Raw genomic sequence first — 11674 nt, 5'->3', positions numbered from 1 at the left:
CACCTGCACTGCCTCACCTGCACTATCCCACCTGCACTGCCTCACCTCCCAAACATACTTGCTTATCTATACTACTATCTCATAAGAACCACCTCACCTGCACCACCGTGCCTGTATCACCTCTCCTGCCTACATTATCTCTCCTGCACCACTTTTGCTGCCTATATCACTGTACCTCTACCTATATCACCGAACCTGTACCATTCCACTTGCTCACCTCATCTGCACCCCTACCTGCACCAACATATTTATACTACTCCATCAGTCCAGCCATACCCCTTCATTGTGTAACCACCTTGGGCACCTCGGTGTCCCTTTATATGCCACCCTATGCTCACACTGATCTCCCTAATGCTTTTCTCACCTCTGCTGTCACTGGTCAGAAGGCCATCTTGAGGAGTCCCTCCCCTGAGAAGCATCCCTTGCCTCCTCATCCACTGAGTGCCTGACTGTCCCAACCCTTGCCATATTTGCAATTTAGCATCTATTGGTGGAATCAGTTTCCCAATGTCCATCTGTCCAACTAGCCCATAAACTCCAAGGATGCTGGAACCAACCGTGCCTATTGCACTCTCCTTGGTCCCTATCTTGAGGAATGAAGAGTGCAAGAAAAAGTGATTTGATAAAGGCTTTAGAAATGGCTCCATATTACCCAAATGCTCTTATAACTCAGCCTCCTGTGTAAGCACTCAGTATTTAAACAGCCCTTTGAGGTCGACACTGTTATCTGTCTTTCACACGTGAGGAAGCTGTGGCTCAGTGGAGTTAGGTGAATTTCCCAGGATCCTACAGCCATAGCTGGTTTATACCAAGCCATGTTGCATGGTCTCAGTTGAGGCTGAGGAAAGGGTGGGATGTCGGACACATGATTAAAACCATCATCTCTTTGTCTCTTTCTTTGCTCCCATGGTCGTGCCTGTAGCTGGACAAGATGCTGGACCCCCAGGTGTGGCGGGAGGCAGCCACACAGGTTTTCTTCGCCCTGGGGCTGGGCTTTGGAGGCGTCATCGCCTTTTCCAGCTACAACAAACAGGACAATAACTGCCACTTCGATGCTGCCCTGGTGTCCTTCATCAACTTCTTCACCTCGGTGTTGGCCACCCTCGTGGTGTTTGCTGTGCTGGGCTTCAAAGCCAACATCATGAATGAGAAGTGTGTGGTCGAGTAGGTGGCATGGCCCCTCCGGTCCCTTCTTTCCCTGTCTGCCTCACCCAGGGGTAGCAGGTGGGCCGGGCAGGGTGAAAGGTCCCCTCTGTTCTGTAAGGGATGAGACCGTCATCTTCCTCAGTCTTGGCCCACAAGAACAGGCTCGTGGATGTTTCTGCCAGTGGCCTGTGGGTGCCCTGCCTGGTTTCTGAGAGGGGTCTCTAGGGCCCTACCCCTACCTTCTCACCTGACCCCACCCTCTTTGCACTGCAGGAATGCTGAGAAAATCCTAGGGTACCTCAACTCCAATGTCTTGAGCCGGGACCTCATCCCACCTCACGTCAACTTCTCACACCTGACCACCAAGGACTACTCAGAGATGTACAGCGTCATCATGACTGTTAAGGAGAAACAGTTCCCAGCCCTGGGCCTGGATCCCTGCCTCCTGGAGGATGAGCTGGACAAGGTACCGGAACAGGCTGCCCTTCCTTCCCAGGACAGACAGGAACCCAGAGATAGGCTTAGTGGCTGGAGCTTGGGAACAGATCTCGAAAGACCATAGGGTATAATCATTTACTAATAAGCAAAGACTCACTGTGTCAGCCAAAGCATCTGCCAGAGGTAAGCTTATGATTAGATGAAGGGCCAAAGGAGACACTGGCATCACAGGGGCCTTGATCAGTTTGAGGGAGCGTCCCCATCTATCTATCTATCTATCTATCCATCTATCCATCAAGATTTTTTAATTTTTATGTACATTGGGTTTTTTTTGTCTGCATTTATGTCTGTGTGAGGGTACCAGATATTATGGAACTGGAGTTACAGTTGTGAGCTGCCATGTGGGTGCTGGGAATTGAACTGGGTCCTCTAAGGGCAGGCTCTTAACTTCAGAGCCATCTCTCCGGGCCAGCTTCACCATTTATTGAGCAAGCTTTATGTGCACAGGGCTCTGTGTATACAGTGCACTTAGAACGGCACCTGTGAAACAGGTACATGCCAATCCCCTTTCATTTCCATTTCCTCTGACCCCCGGGGCAACACTATGAGTTGAGTGTGAATATTGTCCCCAGTTTTAGCAATAAGCAGCCTGTAGGTTGGGGGAGGGGCTTGATCAGCATCTCACAGGTAGTGAGTGAACAAGCAATGTGTGTGTGTGTGTGTGTGTGTGTGCGCGTGTGTGCGTGTGTGTGTGCACGCGTGTGTGTGCGCATGTGTGTGTGCGCGTGCGTGTGAGTGTGCGTGTTGTGTGTGCACGTGTGTGTGCGTGCATACGTGTGTGAGTGTACGTGTTGTGTGTGCATGTGTGTGTGCGTGTGTGTGTGCGCGCATGTGTGCGTGTGTGTGTGTGTGTGTGTGTGTGTTTAACTCCAATACTCTTGCTCCAGAGTCCCTGTTCTGCATCATCCCTTGAGAGTTCTGCCCTCCCCGACTGTCCCACTTCCGTTGCCACAATGACACTTAGCTCCTGGTCTAGAGCAGAAATCCTGCCTCCTTGTTAATGCTCAGGTCGAAGTGAGGATGACGTTTTTTTGTATTTGCATTTGCGCTACTGTTAACTTTTAAAATGACTGCTCTGCTAGAAGTGGCCATAGGAAACAAACCCACAGGTCCCAGGTCCCAGGTCCCTGGCTGGAGCCAAACTTCACGTTAGGGACAGGAAACCCTAGAGCCCCTGAGCTTCTTCATGAGACCAGGAGCTTCCTAGAGAGGTGTCTGAGCACATTGTCAAATAGCTTGGAGATGGAGTTTGTTTGGCAGAGTGCTTATGCTGCATCCACGTAGCCCTGGGTTTGATCCTGAACACTTAAAAAGAGGATTAACAGAAGAAATTCACAAAGACCGCTTCACTGGTCTACAGGACTGCATCCCACATCTCTTGCTCTCTCCCATGATCTCCTAATTGGAGGATCCTCTCCTTCCATGTTCCATGACACTCCACCCAGTCTCTTGGGCATGGGCTGATCCTCTGAGAAAACTAGGATTGCAGCAGGTTTTTCACACATGGCAACCTCAAGAGTATCTGAATGACAATTAAAAACTCAGGTTAGGCCATGTGTTCCCTCAAGATCACAGGACAGTTATAAGTGATGTGATCAGGCAGTGTGTGAGCAGGTGCCTGTGCAAAGGGCCTTTGTATTAAAATAGTGGTTCCCTACTTGGAATTTCCATGAGAACCCCTGGTAGCTTTATAAAATCTCACAGTAGCTTAACCCTAGACCAAGGAAATCATTGCCTCTGTGGGAGAATGGCATGGGATGGGTACTTAAAGACTATAGTTGCTTCTATTGCACAGCTGAGCCCGCTGCTTTAAGGTCTGGAGTTTGGCAATTCAGAAATGCAGTGGTCATTGTGGTTACAACAAAGATGATGTCTTAGAAAAGCAGAGTCTCAACACTGGATGTGTTTCTATGCACATCTTCACCTGGATCACTGGACTCCTTGAACAACTTGTAGATTATAGGTCACCCAGGGAAACTCGCAGGAACCTTTTTTTTTTTTTTTTTTCTTCACATTTTGGTTTAGTTTGGTTGTTTGAGACAATATTAATCTATAGTCCAGGTTAGCAGGAAATTCAATGTGAAACCCAGGCTAGCCTTGAACTCATAGCAATTCCCCTGCTTCGGCTTCCTGAGTGCTAGGATTAGAAGTATGAGTCACTAGACCTAGCTCTCTTCAGAGATTCTGATACTCACTGAAGTTTAAGACCCACTCTCTCGAGCTGAAAGAGTTCAAGTGGCAATGGGGATCCCTATGAAATAGGGGATGTGGTAACTGTAGCCCTAAGGAAAGCGGGAAAGAGGCAGGGGACTTGTGGAGTAAGAGTGGCCTCGACTCTCTGCCCCACCCTCAGTCTGTGCAGGGCACAGGCCTGGCCTTCATCGCCTTCACAGAGGCCATGACACATTTCCCGGCCTCCCCGTTCTGGTCCGTCATGTTCTTCCTGATGCTCATCAACCTGGGCCTGGGCAGCATGATCGGGACCATGGCAGGAATCACCACACCTATCATCGACACCTTCAAGGTGCCCAAGGAGATGTTCACAGGTAACTCCCTGTCGCCCTGCCAGACACCAGCCCAGCATGTGCACGAAAATTAGGTTCTGACTTGATCGGGGTATTCAGTGCCCTGTGTGCAGAAGGCCCTTCTCTCTCACCACAGACCCGGATGTGCCACTCAGCTTCCAATACTGTCAGGATATGTGTTTACCATTTACCTGTATCTCTGGGTCATAGGGATGGGATAGAGTATCTTCCTCCTCTCAAATGGGGAAACTATGGTTTCCTGGGAAGGAATCCTAGGACCAATCAGTTGAATCATCTCAGTTCAACTCAGTAATTAAGTGCCTGGTGCTGTGCCAGGCGCAGGGAACATGGCAGAAGAATGTAGAGTTTTCCCTTCCTAATACAGGAGAGCTCAGAACCTCAGCTTCCTGCCCTCTCCTGCAGGGCTGTGCCTGGGGGTTATGGAGAGGGTAGGCTGCAGGCCAGCTTGGAGCAGTGTGATGGAAGGGGGGAGCTGGGTCCCCCCAAACCCCCAGGGTCCCACCCACCGTGCACCTGTGCCCCCACACCGGCCTCCCGGCTCTCTGTAGTGGGCTGCTGTGTCTTTGCATTCTTCGTGGGGCTGTTGTTCGTCCAGCGCTCCGGAAACTACTTTGTCACCATGTTTGACGACTATTCGGCCACCCTGCCACTCACTGTCATCGTCATCCTTGAGAACATCGCTGTGGCCTGGATTTATGGAACCAAGAAGTAAGGAGATCATAGAGGAGAGGCTGGGACATGTCGTGGCTTACTTTTCTATAAGGGCTTATCTGGGGAGTCTTATGTTCTCATGGTTGCTTGTGAAAGGGGCAAGAGATCATAGTCCATCAGAGCTAATCGGCCTCTTGGCTCTGGGAAACCGAGGCCTATAAAGAGGGCATAGGATTGGATGCTGCTCGGTTAGTAAGAGACAGAGCTGTGCTAAAGGCCTTGGGAATCCTGGGTCCAGGTTCTGAGGCCATCCTGAATGATTAACTACCACAGCCCCTTTGCCGAATACCAGTCCTTAGGTGTCCACTAAGCTTGCTTAGCATGTGGTGGGATTTGAGGGGCCCTGCTCTCAAAGAGTTGGTGGGCTTCAGCAGCCTGATTTATAATTTTAATGTATGGTTTTGGCATCAAGTTTAGGTTTTACAGGGAAAGAGGAATAGCAATAAAGTAAGATTTGGTTTTATGTATCTCCACTTACAGTCAGCTCTGACTTATGGTTAAATATGCATTCCCAGGAACTTCCAGAACTGGTACCTTCCTACTCCCTTAGTATTTATTGTGCCCACTGTCTTTGTCCTCAGAGGGACCCAGGCCTTCCACTAACTACCTCAGCTTGACCCTCCTTGATGCCCGTATTGGTTTGGAAACCAGTATTTCTCACAGGGGTCATTTGTGTCCTGGGAAGGCACAGAAGTAGGCACTGAACGCATAAGAAAAGAAGCACCCAAAGGAGATTTAGTTATGGGTCTCATAGCAACTGTAATTCCAAAGCAGTTATGGATATAAATGTTTCTAGGTATCTCCAAATAACTGGGAGACGATAAGAAATGTCTGATGCAATCTATTTGGGACAAAGTCACTACTGAGATTGCTTGCACTTATAATAAAAGGAGTGATCGGGCTCAGTTAGTGTAACTGAGGTAAAGATGAGTTCTGCCTCCTGGAATTCTAGCAGAGTCTGGTTTAGAGATCCCTGGGTTTTGGAAGTTTCTTTCTTCCCATGCTAGGTAGGTGCATTACTGCCTCGCCTCCAGCAGGGGGAGTCTTGAGGCAGGCCTGTGGGAGGAGGCTGTGCTTTGAGAATCCAGAGCTTTCCAGCATCTGTCCGCATGGTCCAGGGCCTGTCTAATGGATCATATCTCTGGTGGAACACAGTGTGAAGTAAGCAGGGCCGAGCCCCCTGGAGATCACAGAAGCTTCACACTGTGAACACTGAAAGCAAAGGCTAGCGGAGCCCAGAGGGGACTCGTCAGAAGCAAGTGACCGCGCGGGGGGGGGGGGGGGAATGGGAGGAAGTGCTGAAGGTGCCAACTGCTCTGTCTTCTGCTGTGCCTGCCAGGTTTATGCAGGAGCTGACAGAGATGCTGGGCTTCCGGCCGTACCGATTCTATTTCTACATGTGGAAGTTTGTGTCTCCACTGTGCATGGCTGTGCTCACCACAGCCAGCATCATCCAGCTGGGGGTGTCGCCCCCAGGCTACAGTGCCTGGATTAAGGAGGAGGTGAGTGGTGCCCCCCCCCCCAAACCCCAGAGTCACTGGCATCTTCTCAGGCCTTTAACATAACAGACTGGAGCAAAGCTTTCTAGCGCAGCTCCTCTGTAACAGGTCTTGTTGGGTGTGCCTTGTGTTCCTAAGAAGTGGCACCATTGCTATAGTGTAAATGGGGAACCTGGGGCTCTGCAAAAGCAGCATGCTTTCTAGTTCTCCTAAGGCATAGTCTGTTTTCCTGTCTGTGGGGTGGAATTACCCACCCTTTCTACAGATGTAGAAACGGAGGCCCCTTTAACAGAGTCGATATTCAAACAGCTGTCCCTGGGACCAAGCCTCCCTGGAGACACCATCAGTACTGCTACTTGGTCAGGGTTGGGGGAGGGAGAGTGAGAGGGGAGCCGGGGGCAAGGGTGGGACAAGACTGGCCTGTGGGCTTGGGACCCGCACAGTCTGGCGCCCTGCAGCCTCTCTCCTGCTGTCACCCTTTAGGCTGCTGAGCGTTACTTGTACTTCCCCAACTGGGCCATGGCACTGCTGATCACCCTCATTGCCGTGGCCACCCTGCCCATCCCCGTGGTGTTCATCCTGCGGCACTTCCACCTGCTCTCCGACGGGTCCAACACCCTCTCTGTGTCCTACAAGAAGGGCCGCATGATGAAGGACATCTCCAATCTGGAGGAGAACGACGAGACACGCTTCATCCTCAGCAAGGCGCCCAGTGAGGCGCCCTCCCCCATGCCCACCCACCGCTCCTATCTGGGGCCTGGCAGCACATCACCCTTGGAGAGCAGCGGCAATCCCAACGGACGCTATGGAAGCGGCTACCTCTTGGCCAGCACCCCTGAGTCAGAGCTGTGACCCCAGCTCCACCTTGCCTGCCTCCCCTCAATACCCAACCTGCCCATTTGTCTGGGCCTGTTCTCTTCCTCCGTGGTGGCCGCCAGACCCAGGCCAGTCCAAGGAGAGAGGATCTGTCCTGCCTTGTTCCCCACCCAAGTCCCAGCAGACTCCCTACCTATGAGCAGGGGACTGGGGACAATTCAGTCCCTATTCCAGGCCCCCAACCCATGTAACTTTTTGAGAACTCTTGCCAAGTTGCAGTCACGTAACCACAAAATCCCAGTATGGGGGGACTTCAAGTGGACACTTTAGGAGTCACCTCCCCCTCTCCCTGTAAAACCTATCACTTGTAGTTCTTGGGTCTCAGGGAGGGTCCATGTGTGCTGCTGGTCATGGTGGGTGGTGGTGGACAGAGGCTTCGGGGCTGAGGGTGCAGGAGGTAGGTGTTTGCCCCGCCTGCCATAAGGCCAAAACTCATCATCCTGTGCAGCCCAGCCAGGCTGCTCCTGAGCTAAGATAGGGATAGGGATGCGTGTCTCAGGACTCAGGCTTTGCCTTGGCAGAAGGTACATGGAGTCTCCCCAATTCTGTCTTCTGAGAAAGGCGGAGCCCTCTCAGGCTGAAGCATGAACGCTGGCGTCGAACAAAATGCATCCACAGTCAGCTCCTGGAGTCTTTGGATGTCCCTGTTTACCCTGACAGGTCCTGCCCGAGAGCACAGTGATGGGGTCACTTTAACTAGGGCTCAGCCATTTCTCAGTCTCCTCTATCCAACCTGGAGGCACGGGTGGTGGTCTTTGTCTCTGTCCCAGAGAGAAAAGAGCGCAGTGCACAGTGGATGAGGTTTCCAGAGCACAATTTGCAGGTTCCCAGCACAATCAAGATGGTTTGGAGCACAAGAGAAACAAGCGCACCTCACCTGAGCTCCATCTTCTCCTTAGTGGCAGCTTCTCCCCTGGACTAAGGGTTCCTGGAGGTCAGAGGTGTGTCACCAGGAGCCCTTGTTTCTAAGGAAAGACAGGTAAACTCACTGCCCCCCTCTGGCTGCCCTTCACTCTCCTTGTTGTACAAGCACAGCCGCCGGTGTGCACATCACGTGGAGACACCTTGGAAACCTTTCCCTAACTTCCCCAGCCTGTTCAGGGAAGTGGCACAGGCAGTCCTGGGCAGAGGGAGAGCCTCTGGTCTTAGGCTCCAAGGGAGATGCGATCTATGGCAGTGTCCCTGACCGCCTTTCAAGGATCCTCTGTAAGAAAGGCTGCTTCAGAGCGGCCTGTGAGGACTTGGAAGCTGACCTGAGACTCAGAGTATCTCTCTGCAGTATCGCCTTAGAGAGATGGGTGTACGGACTTACATGGTTGGCTGTCTGGGATGGACAAGTGGATGGGGTCACCTTAGCTAGAGTTTAGTCATCTCTCAATCTCCTCCTTCCAACCTGGAGCCAGGGTGGTGGTCTTAAACACACACACACACACACACACACACACACACACACACACACACACACACTGTTTCTATCTTTGAAAGTTCTGGTAAGCAGGAACAGACCTGGGCACCTGCCAGAGGCTCCTGGGTCATTGTTATGGCCTAAATTTCCCTCAGTCCTGAGAGGGACGGTCTAGGCCCAGATGTCCACCTCTTGTTCCTAAAGCCTCCTGGATACCTCCCTCCCTAGCCTGAGAGGTCCACTCCCCCATCTCTCTTGTTCCTCAGTTCCACACACCTTCTCTCACTTCTAGCCTTCTTGGTCCCACCTGTCCTAGTATTTAAGGTGAGAGGGAAATGAGCTTTGGGGAGGGGCATCCCACCATCAGCCCCCTCACCTGACAACACCCCCTATCTGGCCCCGTGCCTAGTCCTGAGCAGAATTAGAAAACAGGAAAGCCAGGCCCTAGCAGAGACTCCACTCTCTCTCCTCCTCTCCACATGCTATTTCTATTGTACATTCAATCTGTACATGTGGGTGTAGATGCTGTGAAATGACAAACCCAATATTATACTGTGGCTGGTGGACTATTTTCATCCTCAGTGCCGTACAGATCTATTTTCATTGTATATTTGATATATTTTTAATTTTGTAGCGTGGCTGGGCCAGGCCCCAGCCTGTGAGCCTGCAGTGAGTGGGGGGTGGGGGTGGGTGGGGCGGAGCTGAGCTGGGGCTGTTTGTTTGCTTATGCCTTGTGGGCTCTGTAGTGTGCATTGTAGCCTTTTGCTGTAAGCCAGAACCTGTCCTGGCTACATCTTTGCTTCTGTGAGTTGGACATAGGACCCAGAGCTCTGTGGTTGTGTGTGTGTGTGTGTGTGTGTGTGTGTGTGTGTGTGTTATATTCATAGGTGTGAGTGCATAAGGTGCTGATCTGTGACACACCCACCCACCCAATGTTCATCACCTTCTGAAGACCCCGTGACTTCCCCTCAGCTCAATGGGTGAGGCCTCAGGACAGGCGCTTCTAAGAAGCACCAGCTGTGGGGAAAGGCACGTGTTTCCTGCAGGTGACTCATTGTCATTTCACCTTTGTGGGAAGGAGGGCCTTGGGTTGGGGGAAAGCCCACAAATTTATTTTCCAGTCAACCTTCTGTTGTTCACACTGGAGTCACGATGTCTTAGGCAGACAGTACCGGGTTTCTTGGGCGGAAGGCATCTCTCTGCCCTTGGGTCCTGCCCTTGTTTTTGAAAAAGTCAGTACTCAGAAAGCAACAGCTGCTTTGCAGACCTCGGCTGGCTCCTCCGGAGCAATGAGGTGGGCTCACCTGACCACTGAAGACCAGCCCCAGCTTCTCTTGGAAGAGCTGGAAATGAGGGCTGGGTCTCCAAGTCTTGGCGCAGAGTCCCTAGTGCTGGCACTGGTTGGCGCTGCTCGTCCGGTGCCTACCAGGAGACGCGGGGCTTCTGGGGCTGTGAGTCATTTGAGTTGGGGCAGTGCCGAGGTACACCTAAGGAAGTTCCTGTTCCGACTGCTCTCAGCTCCAGTCACCAGCTAGCTTCTTGCTCAGGGAGCCCTCAGCACTCTTCACGGGACAGCGAGGAGCCTGAGGCCCAGGTTGGGTGGTGGGGGAGACATGAGGTGCAGAGGGATTATAGATAGGGTTGGCTTCTGCCATCAAGCAATACATCTTCGGGAGCCGGCTGCTGCTTTTTAAGTGCCAGGAGACATCCTCCAGCGGCAGTGCGCGTGTGTGAGCCCTGAGGCTATGAGCCAATCCCCATGCAGGTCTGCAGTATTCCCAGGCAGGGACTGCCCTTCTTCCCTTCCTTACCACTACCCTTCCCCCAACTAGAGTATGCCTACTGTGAAGAGGGAAGTGAGGGAAGCAGGTTGTAATACACCTGGCTCTCTGTGCACCTCTGGGTCCCTCTTCTTAGGTCTGAACTATGTGGAGCAAGGGGAGGAGGGCCTGAATCATTTCTCGTGAGAAGTCCTGCTTTGTACAGACCTAAACCCATACCAGGCAGTCACTTCCGGTCCTGACACACGTTCAGAACAGTTTAAGTTCATGTGTCCTGGAGTGGCCAGTGCTCTGGGTCAGGATCACTCGGCCCAGGAGAGGGGATGAGGCATTGTCACCACAGGGCCCCCACTTCATTCCCCACCTCCTGGTGTACAATAAAGTGTCTGTTCTTAGCACTCTCTTGCCTTTCTTCACTTACAGGAGGGGAGCTGAGGGAGGCTTTGGGACAAAAGTGTGTTGTAGGATGGGGTGGAACAGGATTCTCATGGGTGCTGGCTGAGAAATATGAGGATAGATATGCAGTCAGTTTTCTGGGCGTGCCCCTGGATACATGCGGACCCTGTGCTTGCCCTTACTGTGCCTCAGCAACTCTGTACACCTGAGATTTTTCTCTGAGGGAAGTGCTTGAATCTACGTTATTCCAGGTAAGGTAAGTGGGGCTCCATCTGATATGAGGATGGCGTTTGGTGTCCCCTCCCAGGGCTTTTCAGTGCAATTCTTATCCTGCTTCGGAGAAAACTATATATGCTCACTTTGTAAGGAGGTCTGAGGGGGAACAGAAGAAAGGCAGGGGGTTGACCTAATCCTTAGGGAATGAGCTAGTTCACAGCAAGCCATGTTCTAGGTTCTCAGAGAGTCACCCCTCAACTTCAGGTAATATCTTTTGAAATCTCCAGTGGAAGATAAAGATGAAGTATAAGGTGTGATACTGAATGTAGGGTCATAAAGAATGGAAGGGGTCGGTGGCAGAGAACCCCCTCTTTCTGCCTCAGCTAGGAGTATCGTCTCCAGAAGAACACCACTCTCATCTCTCCCCATCCCGGTCAGGCTCGGTACCTTGTGATCTCAGTTTCATTCAGAAGGGTTGTCCAAAGGAAACTTCCATTTCCTCTCCCTGCCACCTCTCGTTCTGGGAGCAGCCACCAGGTGGCAGGAATCCCTTTCAGTTCACGTTTTAGCCTGGCAACACTCTTTAAACTGTCACTCTAT

At 51.8% G+C, this 11674-nt stretch overlaps 1 protein-coding gene across 2 annotated transcripts in view; it reads left to right on the top strand.

The window, feature by feature from the left end:
* Slc6a17 (solute carrier family 6 member 17) overlaps window positions 1-10860 on the top strand; it is a 49766-nt gene extending 38906 nt beyond the window's left edge. Inside the window, exons 7-12 of one of the 2 annotated variants that reach the window (XM_021195911.1) lie at window positions 923-1164; window positions 1420-1612; window positions 3998-4190; window positions 4739-4898; window positions 6241-6403; window positions 6884-10860. In XM_021195911.1, coding sequence (XP_021051570.1) covers window positions 923-1164; window positions 1420-1612; window positions 3998-4190; window positions 4739-4898; window positions 6241-6403; window positions 6884-7252 — 1320 coding nt within the window. In that variant the 3' untranslated portion in view covers window positions 7253-10860. The remainder of the gene's footprint in view (window positions 1-922; window positions 1165-1419; window positions 1613-3997; window positions 4191-4738; window positions 4899-6240; window positions 6404-6883) is intronic. The other variant, XM_029537382.1, reaches the window with a different exon arrangement.
* Window positions 10861-11674: the final 814 nt, after the last annotated feature.

Source organism: Mus pahari, chromosome 4 (genome assembly GCF_900095145.1).
Source record: "Mus pahari chromosome 4, PAHARI_EIJ_v1.1, whole genome shotgun sequence".
Classification (NCBI taxonomy): domain Eukaryota; kingdom Metazoa; phylum Chordata; class Mammalia; order Rodentia; family Muridae; genus Mus; species Mus pahari.
The sequence above is the reverse complement of the archived record's forward strand: the minus strand, read 5'-3'. Positions and strand labels throughout refer to the sequence as shown.